Here is a 17,664-nt window from a genome sequence, read left to right on the forward strand (position 1 = left end):
TCTCTCTTGCTCCCATGGAATCCACATCCAGAGAGATGGAGACACTTCCCTATGACCATACAGTGGGTGGGTGGAAGAAAACAAAACCATGCCTCTCTGACTCTCCACCTTTATCTGAGGAGTCAGGGGATTCGTCAGGGGATTCGTCAGGGGATTCGTCAGGGTTACTGGTTTAATAAACGTTCATTGAGCTCCTGTTGACCACATGATGGCAGCTGCTGGTACAGTGAAAAGTGCAAACCAGCCCTCAACTTTAACCTAGAATTACCCCCCTGGCCATCTCCAGGTGATGTCAGAAGGAGCTGCAAGGGCGTTGGGTGTGTATTCACACCCTCTTTGCTCTTGTCGGTCCACTCCTGTTGTTTGCTCATGAGTTCACATTTGTGCAGAAGTGGCTACTTCATGCTTGTCTCTAAAGGCTCAACTTGCCATTCCATCTTTTGGAAGGAAGCCTGCGGCTTAAGCAGGTCTCCAGAGTACTGGGATAGGCCCAGTGGTGACAGCTGCTGCTGCTGCTGTACACTTCCCAGGGCCACGTGGAGATCTGAGGGAGGACCTTGTGTTTCTTGCTATTAATTCTGTGCCATGTGGGTGCTGTTTTCTTTCTCTCTCCTCCCTGTCTGTCTGCCTTTCATAATTATTTATTTAAATTTTTTTTAAAAAAAAATGTGAGTGTGCCTGAGTGTATGTGTGTGAATCACATGCATGCAGGAGTATGCAGAACTTAGAAGGGAGAGTCAGATCCCTTGGAACTGGAGTTACAGGCAGTTGTGAGCTGCCATGTCGGTGCTGGGAACTGAACCCAAGTCCTCTCCAAGAGTAGTAAGTTCTTTTAACCACTGAGCTATCTCTGGAGCTCCTCCTCCCCATCACTGCCTGCTTTTCTGGTCTTTCCCTGGAAGTCTTTGGCACAGACATTGAAATTATTGCCAACAGAGGCAGAGAGGACCCAGGCTCAAATCTCTGTCACTGCCATAGATAGGTAACCTGACCTCTTTATGCTTCTGTTTCCTTTCTATGCAATGGTCAGAGTCTATCTTGACTGGTTGTTAGAGAACTTAATGCAATAATACACCCATCTCAGGTCCAGGCTCTAGAAGTAGAGACTGAGGCATGGCCTCTTGTAATTGGAGAAGGCTCTTAGGCAGGAGGGTGGGGTGGCAGGATGTAGCAGCAGGGTCACATGGTTGCTGGCCAAAACCTATGGGTGTTGGTCCTGGTTTGAGGCCAAGGTATTACCTCTTAGTTGAAGATTAGTCAGCCAGTGCTAAGGCTATTCTCCTGACAGTGGGAGAGTGAGCATGGCCAGGAGCCCCCGCTGGTCCAAACCTTCCAAGCCCATAAGTGTTAAGGCAGCACTGGTATGAGGAGGTGCACAGGTTTGTTTCCATCCTGTATTAACTTCCTGAGGCAGCTCTGCCATGGCCTATGTCAGAATTGTGGGTCTAGAGGTGGCATGGCCACTATCTCTGCCCTCTGTGTCATAGATGTCAGTATGTGAACATGTACATATACACCTGTGTGTGTGTGCATGGATTTGAGTGCAAGGACACATGGTGCCATTTTAGAACAATGACATGAAGGTCAGAAGGGGTCATCTCTATGTTCAGAGAGAGCCCAGAGGAGGAAGAGCCTACATTACGCCCAGGAGAGTCGAGGGACTTCTGGGAGAAGGAAGACCTCAGCCAGAAGGACAGAGGGACAGATGGGTGGACATCCTAAACAGAGCAGGTTTGTGTGGAGGTCCTTGTTACAGTGAACCAAGCCACTGTCTTAAAAACCTACATCTTCTCAGAGCCCTGCTGGGACTCCTTCCCTCAGGAGGGAAGCCCTAAAGTAACCCACTCCCTGGCCCAGCACCTCTACCGGCAGGGACGAACGTGCCATGCTAAAGAGGAAGGCCAAGGAGGGGGAAAGCCTGGATTCTACTTTCTCAAGCCTTCCTCATCCTTCGACACAAGAACCCATCTATGAGGCCTGGTGACCGGTTTGCTGGAGTCCAGAGTCATGCTGATGGCTGCCTCCCTTCTTTCCTTCCAGACTGTCTTGACGCCCTACCAGCCAGAATCTGGGAACGAGTGTCAGAGCTTACAGGAATACTATGACCCGAAGGTTCAGATGTGCTGTGCTAAGTGTCCGCCTGGTGAGAGGCGGCTGCTGGGGCTTGGGAGGGGGGCGCCATGGAGGGAGGGAGTGCTTGTCCAGGAATGAGGGCCTTAAATTCTCATTGAGCTGCTACCAGGGACATATATTCTAGGATTCACCTTGCCCCGGGCTCTTGCACATGCTGTCCTCGACTGAGCACGAATCTCAGACCTTCTCTTGGTTAATGCCTACCGACATTTTGACAGTGTCCCCTTGTCCAGGAAGCCTCCTCAACACTCCAGTGATATCCCAGTTCTTCTCATAGCCCCACTGTGTGCTATATCTATTCCTCTAGAGTAGTGACTGTAGCTTGGTCCCTGTGGAATTCCCAGCACATGAGTGGCCTCCATTGACGTCCTGTACATAATTATCAAGTAAATGAATGTATATCCATATCATAGATGGTGGACCTGAGCCCTGGTCCCATTGTGGAGGACTGAGTAGCTGGCCCCCAGTGCTGAGTAGCCAATCAAGTGTATGCATTCACTTAAGGAGTATTTATAGTGGACCTACTATGTGTTCAGTCTGCTGGGATTGTAGCAGAATGCTGGGCAGGCATTCCTGATCTTCATCTGCATGGAGTCTACTAGATTTCTTGTTTTTTTTTTTTTAAGTAAGATTTATTTATTTTTATTTTTACACTATTGATATTTTGCCTGCATATTTGTCTGTGCACCACATTTCACACAAGTGCCCTTGGAGGTCAGAAGAGAATCCTCTAGATTCTTGGAACTGGCAGCACAGATGGTTGTTAGTCACCATGTGGTTGCTGAGAACCAAACCCGGTCCTTGGGAAGAGCAGCCAGTGCTCATAACTGCTGTGCTATGTCTCCAGCCCCAAGTCTGCTTTCTAACAGAGGACAGACAAATTATCTAAGAGATATATGGTGCTGTCTGCTCACAGTAGGTGTTGGGATGGAAAGAAGACTACTCAGGGCTGATGGAGACAGAGAAGGATGGGTACTTCAGATGAGGAAGGTCCCTTTGAGCCCTGTAAAGGGGACAGAGGAAAGCCACACAAACATGGGATCCAGCAGGCTAGGAAGTAAGTACAAAGCCCTAAAGCAGGGGCCTGTTTAGTGAGCTCAAAGAACCTTGAGGCTAATGTTTGCTGCCTAGAGTGAGAGAAGAGTGTGACAGGAGGTGTGGATGAAGAGACAAGAGCTCTGGTGAGAAGGCTCGGTGTGTAAAGGCACAAGCCTGAGGACCTGAGCCAATGGTGGAAGGAGAAAATAGGTTTTACACACACACACACACACACACACACACACACACACACACACACACTACCACCACCACCACCATCATCATAATGATATACATTTGATTGAGCGAGATGAGCCAAATCACCATGAAGAATACAGATTTCATTTACTGGAGGCTTTGAGTCATGTGCTTGAGACCCAGTGGGCAGGAACACAGGAGTGTGTGTACATGTGTGTACATGTCATCCTCCACAGTCACTGAGAGACCCCAGGGGACAGTGGCTTTTCTATTGACTAGCAGAGTGTCTTTAAGAAGTTACAATCTTAGAATAGCAGGAAGAGGGGAGAGGAGCTGGGTTCAGAAGAGAAAACAAACACCTTAAAGGTTTGCCCTGTTACTCTTCCATCTTCCAGGCTTTTAGGAACCCCATGCCCTTGGTCCTGACAGGCTACCAGGTGACACCATTATAGCCATTAATATTTCATAAACGGGGATAGAGGATTTTAACCAATTATCAAGAAGACAGGACCTGGCAAACCAATTCTCCCTAAAGTATTCTTGACTGATAATAGGTTTTTCAAGTGGTGGTGTTTCAACTATCTGAAGAGAGCAGAGGGAAGATATCTTCAGAGGTAGAGAGATGGCTAGGGCCACCACACATACTTCATCCCAGGGGCTTCCTGGCAAAGGTCTTCTACTGAGACCTCTGGTCCTCTCTTCCTCAGGCCAGTATCTGAAACACTTCTGCAACAAGACCTCAGACACCGTGTGTGCAGACTGTGAGGCAAGCATGTACACCAAGGTCTGGAACCGGTTTCGCACATGCCTGAGCTGCCGTTCTTCCTGTAGTGATGGTGAGTGTTCTGAGTGGCATGGTCCCAACCTCTTCCCTGGTCACTAGCCCTCCAGCGAGTAAGACGGGTGGGGTTACCCTGGGCCAGTCGTTTTCATCTTCTAGGATGTGAATGGCAGATTACTCTTTACCACGTGTATGTATTTATGTGGTTGGAACCTGGGACTTCATGCAGGTGATGCAAACATTTTTTTTAACAGAGCTACATCAATCCCCAGACATTTTTTTTAATTAAAGATTTATTATTTATTTATTTACTTATTTTGGTTTTTCAAGACAGCATTTCTCTCTGTAGCCTTGGCTGTCCTGGAACTCACTTTGTAGACCAGGCTGGCCTCGAACTCAGAGATCTGCCTGACTCTGCCTACCAAGTGCTAGGACTAAAGGCATATACTACCACTGCCCAAGAAAATTTTATTTATTTTTATTGTATGTGTATGGGTATTTTTCCTGGCATGTAGTCAGGATCTATTTTGCCTTTGAGTCAGGATCTTGCTAGATAGCTCAGACTGGCTTTGACCTCATGAACTACCTACCTCAGCTTCCTGAGTAGCTGGGATTACAGGCCTGTACTCCCAGACAATTTTCAGTTCAGGTTTTGTTTGGTTGGTTTTGTTGTTGTTGTTGTTGTTGTATTTATTTATTTGTTTGTTTGGGGTTTTTACAATACAGGTTTTTTTCTGTGTAGCCCTGGCTGTCCTGAAACTGAACTAGCTCTGTAGCCCAGGCTGGCCTCAAACACATAGAGCTTCAACCGCCTCTGCCTCCTGGGTGCTGGGATTAGAGATGTGTGTCACCACTGCTTGGCTGCTTTGTTTATTTGTTTGAGACGGGTCTTTTGCTAAGTTGCCCAGATTGGCCTAGAAGTTTCTATAAGGCCCAGACTAACTTTAAACTTACAGTCACCCTTCTGCCTTAGTCTTCCCAGTGTTGAGACTACAAATGTGTGACACCTTGCCTGGCCACTTCCAGATGGCATTTTCCTTCTAGCTCCCACCAGAACTTCATTTGGACTCTGAGGTGGGTGGTGGGGAGGTGCGGTCAGAGTTGAGGATGTAGATCCTAGAGGAACAGATATGTGTATTCACTCTGTGGTGGAGTCCAGAGTACAGACAACAGCAGCCCAAGAGGCAAGGCGGCTTTGGGCCTGTGCTGAGGGACCTACCAGCTCTGGCAGGAAGGACAGAACGGGTGAGTGGAGGTAGAGATGACCTTGACTGTTCTTCCCTCCTCTAGACCAAGTGGAGATCCACACCTGCACTAAACAACAGAACCGAGTGTGTGATTGCAAAGCTGACAGCTACTGCGCCTTGAAAACCCATTCTGGCAGCTGCCGACAGTGCATGAAGCTGAACAAGTGCGGCCCTGGCTACGGAGTAGACATTCCAAGTAAGGACCCCTCTTCTTCTCCCCGAGAAAAGGAGGTGAACACCCATGAGATGTCACAGGCTCCTACCTCTAAGCCTTATCTCGAAACTCTCCAGTGGCTGCCATGTGTATTATGTGTCTCCTGGGGTCCTGGTTACCCTGAATCCTAAGCTGGTAGAAAATCAGGTAGGACAGGAAGGTAACCCTGGAGAGTAGGTCCATGTATATGTATGGGCATGTGCGTACATATGTGTGTGTACATATGTGTGTGTCTATTGCATGTGTATAGATGTGTGTGTGTCTATTGCATGTGCATGTGTATAGATGTGTGTGTGTCTATTGCATGTGCATGTGTATAGATGTGTGTGTGTCTATTGCATGTGCATGTGTATAGATGTGTGTGTGTGCATATGTGTGTGTCTATTGCATGTGCATGTGTATAGATGTGTGTGTGTCTATTGCATGTGCATGTGTATAGATGTGTGTGTGTGTGTGTGTGTGTGTGTTTTAAGGAAGAGAATTACAAACAGGCCTCCCTTGTGGCCCCTCTGCTAAGGGACTCCCCACCTGGCTGCATGAAGTTCATTTTGTTGACAAGCTCTGGATTTTCTCTTCAAGGAGACTCAAATGGAAACGTGAAATGCAGTCCCTGTGCCCCAGGGACATTCTCTGATACCACATCATCCACAGATGTGTGCAGGCCCCACCGCACGTGAGTGTTGACTTCTTGGCTTCTGAAGGAGCAGGGAGGGCAACCCCCGGGTGACTGGGTCCCAGGATATAGGACAGCTTGTTGCTTTTTTTTCTGGGGTTGGGTTCTGGGCCAGACAATGGATAACATGATCAGGAGCCTGACACAGAGACCAGACTGGGTAGAGTGACACTGGGTAGAAGTTGGGGTGTAGGTAAGGGGGTAGTGTTAAGATGCTCATACTCGTTGCTTGGCTGTTGGCATCCTTGTCCTCAGGCCTGGCTCCCTGGAATGAGCTCACTGTCTTCTGTAGTATCCTGATTACAATCTTCCTCCCTCAGCTGTAGCATCCTGGCTTTTCCCGGAAATGCAAGCACAAATGCAGTCTGTGCGACTGAGTCCCCAACTCTAAGCACCATCTCAAGGACACGCTACGTATCTCAGCCAGAGCCCACAAGATCTCAGACCCTGGATCAAGAGCCAGGGCCCAGCCAAACTCCAACCATCCTTGTGTCCTTGGGTTCAACCCCCGTGATTAAACAAAGTACCAAGGGTGGCATCTCTCTTCCAATTGGTAAGTCCCCAGTCTCAAGAGTGACCCAGGCAGGCTTGGAAGTGCACAGTCTGAACTACTGGGGAGGCTGAGACAGGAGAATTGCAAGTTCAAGGCCAACCTGGGCTATAGAGTGAGTTTGAGGTCAATCTGGGCAACTTAGTCAGACCCTGTCTCAAAATAGTACTTTTAGTGGGAGCTGAGGGTGTAGCCCATTGGTAGAGTGCTTGACTAGCTTGAAGTTAAATCCACACGAAAAATCAATTGAAATATAAACAGGGATGTGTTTTCTCCCCCCACCCCCTCTCTGCCTCTCTTGCTTCTAGAAGCCTCCCTTTGGGCAGAACTGGGAGCCTGGTCTCTGTCTTTCAGAGCAGATACAAGTATAGACGAGTTGGGTCTCCAACTACGTGATGTTGTTATAGGGAATCCTTGGGTGGCATGAATATGAACGTAGGTTCTGGTTGCTAGTTCTGATGAACCCATTTGGCTCACAAGACTATGGACTGCTGGTGTCTCCAGCTTCCCTCTGGGGTTAGGATGGCATCAAGCCCAAGGCCCTACAACTGTAGCCCCTCTGACTGCATGTGGTTCACACCTGTGATCTTTGGTTTGACCCTGAATTTGAGGACCTAAGGCTGGACTTATCTCAGCACCAGCTACCCTGGCACCTTTGTTTCTGAGTACCCTGCCATCTTCCTAGGTCTGATTGTTGGAGTGACAGCTCTGAGTCTGCTGATGTTAGGACTGGTGAACTGCTTCATCCTGGTGCAGAGGAAAAGTAAGATTCTGGTCCCTTCCTGTTTTCCAGCCCCGTACCCCGCCCCAGCACTTGTCTGGGTGACTTGGGTAGCAGGCCTAGTACAAGGCTCTGCACTATCATAGACTCAAGTGGATCTGCAGTCTGTAGCCTCTTGTTCTCCAGGAGCTTAGAGCCTGGTGCAGAAGGTACATACTCTAACCTGGCTACCAGAAGGCAGTGTCAAGGCTATCCCAGGGGACTGAAGTTCAGGATTTTTATACAGGAAGCCTGGAGTCTCTAGGATTCTGTGAGCTGGCCTGGGTCTCAGTGGGTAGAGTATGGTTGAGGTGGGACTACAGCACAGGCTGGACTGGAGGATGGCTGGGGGAAGGGGGAGTGGCTGAAAGTAGATGGGCTGATCTGTGGACCTTACTTCAGCCAGCTACTCCCTGAGCTGGGTCCACTCTTCTGGCTCTACCCTAGCCATGCTGTGCCCATTAAGATAGATGTTCGGAAGAAATCTTGCCTCTGACTTGTTCCTCTCTCTTCATTGTAGAGAACCCCTCCTGCCTACAGAGAGAAGCCAAGGTGGTAAGCATCCCTTTGCCTCCTCTTCTTCCTCCTCCTCCTCTTCTTCCTCTTCTTCCTCCTCCTCTTCTTCCTCCTCCTCTTTCTCCCTCTTCCTCCTCCTTCTCACTCTTTTTCCTCCTCCCCTTCTTCCCCTTTTTCCTCCTCTTCCTCCTCCTCCTCTTCCAGTTCCTTTTCTAGAGCATCATAAGTAACACCATACAAGCAGGATTGAATGGGTATGGTGGTGCATACCTTTAATCCCAATAGATGGGGCAGATAGAGGCTGTCAGATCATGAGTGTAAATACTCCCTCAGAGCCAACTGGTGTTTAGTTACATTCCAGTTGGGAAGAAACTGGCAAACTCTCCACTAGTTGGGCATAGCCAGGCTCTTTCCCTGGGCTATATTCATCTCACTGGTCCCATGAGTAAGGCACCTTGGCTCCTCACTATATAAATGAGGAAATGCAGGATTAACAGCTACTGTCACTCTTGAGAGGTTGTGTGTCCTGGTGGCCAAACCCTCTGAGCATGTGGGTCTGGGAAGCACATCTGAAGCTGTCTCAGCCTGGCCTATCCTAGCAGGGCCTGCTCCCCAAGACTGGTCACCAGGAGTTAGAGAACCTAGATGCCACCCTTTGTCCAGCCCTGTACCCTGTCAGCTGCCTGCCTCAGGGCCCTACCCGGGAGCCCAGTAGATAGTGTCCTCCTGTGCTAGAGTGAGGAGACTGTCAGGGAGGAGCAGCAGTGACTCAGCTCCCACTCTGAGGGCTGGGAAAAGTGGGGTTGGAAAAATAGCACGTGAATTCATCCACACCTCCCCCAGTCATGCACATGCCTCATGTTTAGTCACCAGCAGTTACTGATGGTGGTTGAGGAAGGACATACCAGCACTGTCTGAGGGCTTACAGACTCTTCCAGCCTGCCTGTGACACAGGCTGTGCGTTATTATTTGGAGTCTGGGATACATGGCCCAGATACTCTTAGTAAAGTAATTGTCCTGAAGTGGCACAGCCAGTGGGTGTGGCCTGGAACACAAACTTAGGACTCTATGTGACTACCTACCATACAATTACTACGCCACTCTCAGGCATGCCCACATGGGCCTGCACATATAGATACCCTTAGCTCAGAGGCTTACAGAAGCCAGCCATGCCTCTGCCAGTCCCAGCCCCATATAACAGGGCCAGACCCAGAACTGTAGGAGTATCAGGCAAGCTAAGGTTTTTGGTGCTCACTCAGTGGGGTCCCAGCCAGAGTCACATGACTGTGATGGTGTCTGTACTTGAACATTGCAGCTTGTGGCTTTGAAGAAGAAGTTAGCTGTGACCTTTAGGGAGGAGGGGAAGACTGTGTTCTGTCTAGCTCTAGCCACAAGCAGAAAGGGGGAGGCCCAGCCAGAAGATCTTCTTCTCTTGGGCTGGTGTGGTGTGACATTTATGAGTGCCTCTGTAGAGTTATAGGGTAAGGCTGGGGCCAAGGTCAGACTGAATTCAGAATGTTTTCTATCTCTTCCATACTGGGGCACCTAGCTGGCAAGACCCCAAGGGAGGCAGGAGAATGCAGTGGGCATGCTCTCACATCCTAGACTGGGTTTGCTTACTGTGACCATCAGCCAGTGCTGTAATTCTGAGCTCTGGATTCACTTTCTGTGGACTTTTGTGGCCTCATGGGGACAGCTTGTACAAGATCCTTTCAGTCCAGAGTCGGAAGCTGTGGATTGGGCAGGAAGCAAGGCCTCAAGGCCACATGTCATGGCATACCTGGGCATTTAAGAAGCCATAGCAACAGCGGGCGGGGCCAGGAGATGGAGGTTTCAGTGATTCTAGAGAGTACCAGCCATAGGAAGGATAACCCAACTATTGCTTCGGCTTAGACCACACCTGGCATTGTGCCAGGGAGATCTAACGTGGACACACTTTTCCAGCTGCTGTCCATAGGCAATGGCCTTGGAATGGTGTTTTTAGATGTTCTTAGCATAAGTCACTATGGACAGGGAATTTGTCTTAAGCCTCCAGAGATGAACCCCAGACACCTGGAATAGGCATGGTAAGTTTTAGCTCGACTGCACTGTATCCAAACCACGGCCTCAGGAAAGAAGTGTCATTTCCACATCTGCAGAGCTAGCATGGCACTAGGCTATACTGAATGTCTAGAAGACCTGGGACAGATGTGACTCAGGCACGGTATTTGGCACTAGGTACTCGTGTCACATATAGAGTAAGAAGCCATGGGGAAGCCACAGAACATCCTCTGGGTGAACCGTGGGAAGGAACATCTGAGGAACGCTGTGAGTGGCCCTGAGGGAAGGGTCCCATGAGCTGGAGTGATTCATTGAGCAGAAGAAATGAAGAGTAAAGGTGTTAAGTTTTGAGGACCAAGTCTGGTCTCTAGGACAGCTACTCAGACCCACCCACGATCAGGAAGGCTACCCTTCGCAAAACAACGACGGTAGCTCAGGTGCATCAAACTTGTTGATTTATGAACGCTAAAATTTGCACTTTAGAATTGGGGCATGTTGGGTTTTTCAAACAAGGACTCATGTAGCCAGTACTGGCCCTGAACATTAACTGAGGATGGTTTGGGATTTCAGATCTTCCTGCCTCAACCTCCCCAGTGTTGGGATTACAAACATACATCACCACACCGTGCTTACGTGATGCTGGGGACTGAACCTCTGAGCCCTGCCTGGGCAGAGTCTTTAGTCCCTTCTGTTCTTACAGAAAACATGAGTTGAGTTCTCAGCACCCACACTGGATGGCTGGCAACCACCTTGCAACCATCAGTTCCAGGGGATCTGATGCCCCTCTCTATCCTCCAAAGACATCTGCACACTCATGTAGCTACCCACACAATGTATACACACAATTAAAAATAAAAAAATAGGCCGGGCAGTGGCCGCACACGCCTTTAATCTCAACACTTGGGAGGCAGAGGCAGGCGGATTTCTGAGTTCGAGGCCAGCCTGGTCTACAGAGTGAGTTCCAGGACAGCCAAGGCTATACAGAGAAACCCTGTCTCGAAAAACCAAAATAAATAAATAAATAAAGTAAAAAAATAAGATTTACTTTTAAAAAGAGAAATGTTAATGTCTTTTAAAACAAAGTTGGACCATTTAAAAACATGAGTATCATTACTGGCTGGCAGACTGTACCAGTTTGTGCAGGGTACCTATGCCAAGTTCTTTTTGTTGTTGTTGTTATTGTTGTTGTTGATTTTCAAGACAGCGTTTCTCTGTGTGACCTTGGATGTTCTAGAACACTCTGCAAACTAGGTTGGCCTTGAACTCACAGAGAACTACCTGCAGCTGCCTCCCGAGCGCTGAGACTAAAGGTGTACACCTGCAGCCCCTGTCAGATTCTTACGGTGTCTTGTGCAGGGCCCACAGCACCACTATTGTTGAAATCCCTACCTGTTTAGTTTTGACAGCAACCCAAGGACATAAGCTATAATTCTTCCTTTATACACGGAAACATGAAGGCCCAGAGAGGGTAGGTAACTTTTTCAAGGTCACACAGCCAGTGAGTGGTAGAGTTATAAACTTTAGACTTGGGTGTCTGCATCCAGAATTCATCTCTTAGCTGCCAGGCTGGTGACACATCTCCCCATGCTCCAGAAAGTCACTTTTTCCATTTCCTTATGTGGACTGAGATTGAAAACCTTTGGTCCCTTGTGTGGAAATGTGTAGCGTGGGCAGAAATGTGTAAGCTGTGGAGTGTAGGTGACAGGGGAGACAGGAGAGCAAAGACACCGGCCAATGGGTTAATAGTCTCCCTTTTCCTCTCAGCCTCATCTGCCTGATGAGAAGTCCCAGGATGCCATGGGCCTGGAGCAGCAGCACCTGTTGACCACAGCACCCAGTTCCAGCAGCAGCTCCCTGGAGAGCTCAGCCAGTGCTGGGGACAGGAAAGCGCCCCCTGGGGGCCATCCCCAAGCAAGAGTCACAGCGGAGGCCCAAGGTTCTCAGGAGGCTTGTGCCGGCTCCAGGAGTTCAGGTGAGAGGCAGGAAGCATCTTCCTCATGTTCTGTGCATGGTTCTCCATAGCTGGTTCTTCATAGCTGGTTCTCCACCTACTGGTTGAAAATAACCCAAGGAGGAAAACGCCTCTAACCCCTGGTGGCCATGATAACTGAGTGACTCTGACCCGCTGCTGCCCAGTGTCTTGGGAGAGGATCCTATTGCATTTTACTAGTTCTGAAAAAAGATCCAGGCTCACAATGCTAAGCGCAGCTTCCACGGAATGCGTGTGTCATGTTCCCACCAACATCAGTTGCAAAACCTTGAGTCAGACTACTGTAGGTAAAGTCAGGTTCATGTGTAGCCCTAATCTCGGCTGGTGTCCTGGGGCTGTGGAACCGCCTTGGGCTGCCCCTGGCTGACTTCCTCGTCCTGGCTTATGTACAGTCCAGCCACTTTAGACATCTAGGTTCAGCGCCACCTATGTCGGTCCTCTCACTAGCTCATTCTTCTGTAGACACTCCCCACTTTGTCTTTCAAGTCTCCCGTATCAGGTGAGGAGTGAGAACGCCTCCATGTTGTCATCTCTAGCCAGCTTGGCTTTTGTTCAGGGATCCCCAAGGTCATGACTCCTCTCCACAGGATTATCTGTCTTCTGCCCTTCAGTGGCCTGCATGATTCCCCAAAGCCACATTCTGCTTACATCCCTAGGCCTAGCACTGGTCTGGCTAGATTGTTTGTTTGCTTTTGAGACAAGGTTTCCCTGTGGATCCTAGGCTGTCTGGAACTTGTTTTGTAGACTAGGCTAACCTTGAACTCAGAGCTCATCTGCCTTTGCCTCCCGAGTACTGAGATTAAAGGCATGTGCCACCATGCCCTGCTTGGCCTGTCCAGTTTCATAAGTTAATGTTTTCTAGGGAGGTGTGACCTACCAGTCATTGTCCTGGGTGCTTTACCTGAACCAAACCTGCCTATCAACACTAAGAGATAGTTACCATTACCACCCCATTTTCCAAATGAGGAAATTGAGGCCCAGAAAGATTAATCACCCTGTTAAGAGCACATAGCTAGTGTACCCCAAGCTCCAGGAGTCAGCTCTGCACTGTGAGCTTCAGAGCCCTGGAACTGAGAGATGAATAAAAAAGTACCTTCAGGGGTCTTTAAAAAATATTTTATGTGTATGAGTATTTTACCTGCATGTAAGCCTGTGCACCATGGGGGTGCTTTGTGTCTGTAGAGACCAGAAGAGGGTGTCAGAGCTCCTGGAACTGGAGTTACAGATGGTTGTGAAGTGCCTTGTGGGTGTTGGGAATCGAACCTAACTCCTCTGAAAGAGCAACAAGTGCTCTTAGCTGCTGAGCCACCTCTCCAGCCCCGCTCTTCTGGGGTTCTGTTCACTGTAGCTCACTGCTGATTGTCACCTTGGGTCAAAGGCGCAATGTGTGAACCTGTTGCATTTACTCGGTCTGCGTCTTACCCTGCATATAACCTGTAATAGAAACTCTGTTGGTATCTCTTGTGCCTACAATGGAGTCAGTCCCTTGTGGGTTTCCCAAGAACTTTGAGATTTCTTTTGGTTTGGTTTGTAGTGAAAAGGTCAAGAGTACAGGCCTTTGCCCCTCTCCCCCAGCAGCACTGGCTAGTGGGGTGACGGGAAGTAAACATGACCGTGAACTTGGTCATTCACCCGGAGCAGCCCAAAGGCCTGGGGGCCATGAGAATCCAAGCAGGCTCCTAAATCCCATTTCCTCATCTGGTGATGAGCCGTGTGCCTCCTTAGCATTGTCAATGAGACACTGTGGCTTCCTGCCCACATTGGCACCTGACAAGGGATTGACAGCCAAGACCACACCGCCTCCCACACCCAGCCTCCTCCAACACCCGCGTTCTGTTGTGGCCCTGACTGACATGCCCTGTGCTTGCTCCTGCCTACGCAAACTTCTCTGCCTGCAGCGCCCCTGCTGTCTCCCTGCCCACAGGAGTCCCAGTGTCTGCTTCTTGTGCCATCAGAGCCCCAGCCTCACCAGCTTGTGGTGACTTGTCAGGGCTCCTCGATACAATCTAAGGATTCCCCTGAGCCTGGCATGGAACAGAACAGGTGTCTCTCAACATTTGTTGAGTGAATACATGTGCTCAAATAGAAACATGGATTTATCTTTCATGGCTTCCCTCCTTCTGTGATGTTCCACTGTGGCTTCTTCCTTGGTCCCTGAGGATGTCTATTCCCTTTCTCCTGTGCCCTCTGCCCTCTCTTCTTTCTTCTCCCAGGTGTTCTGTATCTATCCTCCTCTCCCATCAATACCTCCCTCTACCGTGGGAACCTGTAACCCCAGAGCTGTGCCCCACTCACCCCCATAATGTCTTGTTCATGACATGCAAAGGTCACGGTGACTTCAGATGATGTTTGGGTGCTGTGAGACCTAGGGTACAGGTTTCTTTGTGGTCCCTTGACTCCAGATCTCCTTCTGACTGATATATTCAAGGCTGCTCTGAATAGACTGGTGGGCTCTGTCCTAACCCAAGCTCTCCTTGAGTCCCATTTTCCAGGAAGCAGGATCCAGGATGAACAGACAGCATCCACTGCTATGAACCCCGGCAGCTTCTGCAGATCTAGCTGCAGTAGCAAGAGCAATTGCACTGCCGCTGACATTTGGGGATAATGTTATGTCTACCTACCGTCTGCTAGTCTGACGTTCACTGCTCACCAACTTAGGAAACTTAGAAGCCCACAGAGGCCAGGCAGGATGATGGCTGGACTGTCCCTTATATCTGTTCTGTCCGTGGTGTCTGCTTCTCTATATCCTGTGGTAGGGATCAAACTCTTTGTGTACTGTGGGTGAGCTTTAAAATGCCAACCCCTAAATTTTAAGTGTTGTCAGTCAATCCACTTAAAATGCTATCATCACCTAAATCAAAATGTGCCTAGGCTGGTTTTGATCCATTTAGCACTTGGTCTTTCAGTGGTCATTGGGAACATTCTTTACAGACCTGGCCATGGACAATCTTCTGTAACTGCTTCCTGCTCACATCCTAGGTTCTCTGTTCTGGCACATTCTCTCTCTCTCTCTCTCTCTCTCTCTCTCTCTCTCTCTCTCTCTCTCACACACACACACACACACACACACACACAGGTACAGGTATGCGGATGAATCCATGTGTCTGTGGAAGGCAGAGGACCACCTCAGATGACATCCTTAGGAACCCCATCCACCTCCCTTAAGACAAGTTTCTCCTTGGCTTGGAGTCCACCAGTTAGACTTGGTTGGTTGGTCTGAAAACCCCGGAAATCTCCCTTTCTCTGCCTCCCAAGTACTGAGGTTACACGTGTGTGCCACCATGCGCAGCCTCTTTATGTGGGATCTCGGGGGATTGAATTTAGGTCCTTAAGCTTGCAAGACAAACTCCTTACTAAACTAAGCCAGATCTTCAGCCCCAGGGGTTTGTTCTTCCTGAAGTACTTCTGTCTGCTTTAGATAGTTGTCTCTGGTCAGCAGTAGGGAGGGTTGGGCTGGGCAGCTGGGAAGTGAGCAAACAGGCTCATAAGGGTGCTAGATCTGCTGTCATAGTCGAGGTGACCTAGGATCTGTAGCCTCTTGACCCTTGGCCTATTGCTCTTTTCCACAATCCTAGCCTGCCCCTGGGACAAGAAGCAAGCTGTAAAGACACACGGACTCCAATATCCTTACACTCACCCTCCCATCTTGTGCTTCACAGATTCTTCCCATGGCAGCTACGGGACCCATGTCAACGTCACCTGCATCGTGAATGTCTGCAGTAGCTCTGACCACAGCTCTCAGTGCTCTTCCCAAGCCAGCACCACGGTGGGAGACCCAGATGCCAACCTGTCAGGGTCCCCAAAGGACGAGCAGGTCCCCTTCTCCCAGGAGGAGTGTCCCTCTCAGTCCCAGTGGGAGACCACAGAGACACTGCAGGGCCATGAGAAGCCCTTGCCCCTTGGTGTGCCCGATGTAGGCATGAAGCCCAGCCAACCAGGCTGGTATGACCACATTGCAGTCAAAGTGGCCTGACCCCTGACAGGGGTAACACCCTACAAAGGGACCCCCCCTAGACCCTGAACCCATGGAACTTCGTGACTTTTGCTGGGCCCATTTCTCTTAGTGGCCACCACAGTCCCAGTTGCAGGTCAAGTGAGGGCTGAGGCAGCTAGAGTCGTCAAAAATTGCCACGGTGTTTTATGGAGCAGTCCCAGGAAGCCCTTGCTCTTCTGTGACCCTCTGTATCTCCTGGGCTCTGGCCTGATTCTTGCTTCTGAGAGGCCCCAGAGCTAACATGCTCTCCCATATGCTTGGAGAAAGATAGCATGGTTCTTCAGCCTGAATGCTGACCCTGCAGGGCGGTCTCAGCAGGTAGGAGGAAGTGTGGCCTGGTAGGTAGGTATGGAGGCCCTTTGGGTTAATGGTAGACTCTTAGAAAGAACCCTCTCCAAACCCACTGCAGTCCTTTTGATGCAAGAATCAGAGGCCCCAGCAGGCAGGATTGCTCTGCTATAGGGTGCTGGGGCTGTAGCTCAGTGATCCTGTGTGCTTTTAGCATGCCTCGCATTTGATCCTCAGCTACACATACAGAAAGTAAGCAGACAGCACAGCCTGCCCCCTGTGTGGTTTGCATCCTCTGCCTTCGACTTTTACCCCCCCCCCCCCCCCCCCGTGGGCACATGGAGGGCTGGAGTTCCTCCTCCTGGCCTTCTAACAGCCCTTCCAAGGCCACACCTTCCTTCAGGGAATCTCAGGGACTGTAGAGTTCCCAGGCCCCTGCAGCCACCTGTCTCTTCCTACCTCAGCCTGGAGCACTCCCTCTACTCGCCCAGGTGCATGTCCGGGTTATGCACTGTGAGTTGGAACAGCTGATGGCATCGGTTGAAGGGCCCACCCGGAAACAACTGAAGCCAGCTATTTTGCCAAAGGATCCATGCCCGTTTTCTCATCAACCTGTTCCCCTAGCATGCCTGGAAGGAAGGGGTTCAGGAGACCCTTAAGAGGCAAGTTTCGTCTCGGGTGCTTGGATGCCATGTTCACAGATTCCACTGGATATGATCTTGGTAGAGGAACCCAGTTGTTACCATGAAGATTTTAAAAACTCAGCACTCTGGAATCAAGATATTGGACACTTGGGACCGACGTGTTAGGTCTCTGTAGCATCAGTCTACAGATCTTTGAAGGAACACATCTGCCCCCTGGTGGCCAGTCCTGGGACAACCTCGGGCCTCCTAGGCAACAAAAGAATGAATTGGAAAAGACTGTTTCTGGGTGTGGCCTCAGCTCCTGTGCTTGTGTGGAGCGTTTGCACTGTATGCTGGACAGAATTCCTGCTTATAAATGCTTTTTGTTGTTGTTGTTGTTGTTGTTTTGCACACTGAGCCCTGGCTGTGTCTGGAGACTGGTGTGGGATTTTTCTGTGGTCCTGTGGGCCGACCTCTTCTGTGTGAGGGAGAGATGGTTAGTTGGATCCACAGAGTGTGTGTAGTGAAAAGTTCTGGAGCCACCCCATCCCCCATGCCACCTTTACAGCCACTTTTGCAGAGAACCTGGCTATTTCTCACTTGTAGCCTGTAGATGTTG

The 17,664-nt window shown here is 49.7% G+C and overlaps 1 protein-coding gene across 2 annotated transcripts in view; it reads left to right on the forward strand.

Moving 5' to 3' along the window:
- Positions 1–17,436, forward strand: part of Tnfrsf1b (TNF receptor superfamily member 1B) — a 32,300-nt gene extending 14,864 nt beyond the window's left edge. The window contains exons 2-10 of one of the 2 annotated variants that reach the window (XM_034504159.2): positions 2,041–2,143; positions 4,077–4,205; positions 5,441–5,593; positions 6,191–6,284; positions 6,605–6,837; positions 7,520–7,597; positions 8,115–8,149; positions 11,915–12,122; positions 15,800–17,436. In XM_034504159.2, coding sequence (XP_034360050.1) covers positions 2,041–2,143; positions 4,077–4,205; positions 5,441–5,593; positions 6,191–6,284; positions 6,605–6,837; positions 7,520–7,597; positions 8,115–8,149; positions 11,915–12,122; positions 15,800–16,113 — 1,347 coding nt within the window. In that variant the 3' untranslated portion in view covers positions 16,114–17,436. The remainder of the gene's footprint in view (positions 1–2,040; positions 2,144–4,076; positions 4,206–5,440; positions 5,594–6,190; positions 6,285–6,604; positions 6,838–7,519; positions 7,598–8,114; positions 8,150–11,914; positions 12,123–15,799) is intronic. The other variant, XM_034504160.2, reaches the window with a different exon arrangement.
- Positions 17,437–17,664: the final 228 nt, after the last annotated feature.

The sequence above is a fragment of the Arvicanthis niloticus genome, chromosome 5 (assembly GCF_011762505.2).
Source record: "Arvicanthis niloticus isolate mArvNil1 chromosome 5, mArvNil1.pat.X, whole genome shotgun sequence".
NCBI classification, from domain to species: Eukaryota; Metazoa; Chordata; class Mammalia; order Rodentia; family Muridae; genus Arvicanthis; species Arvicanthis niloticus.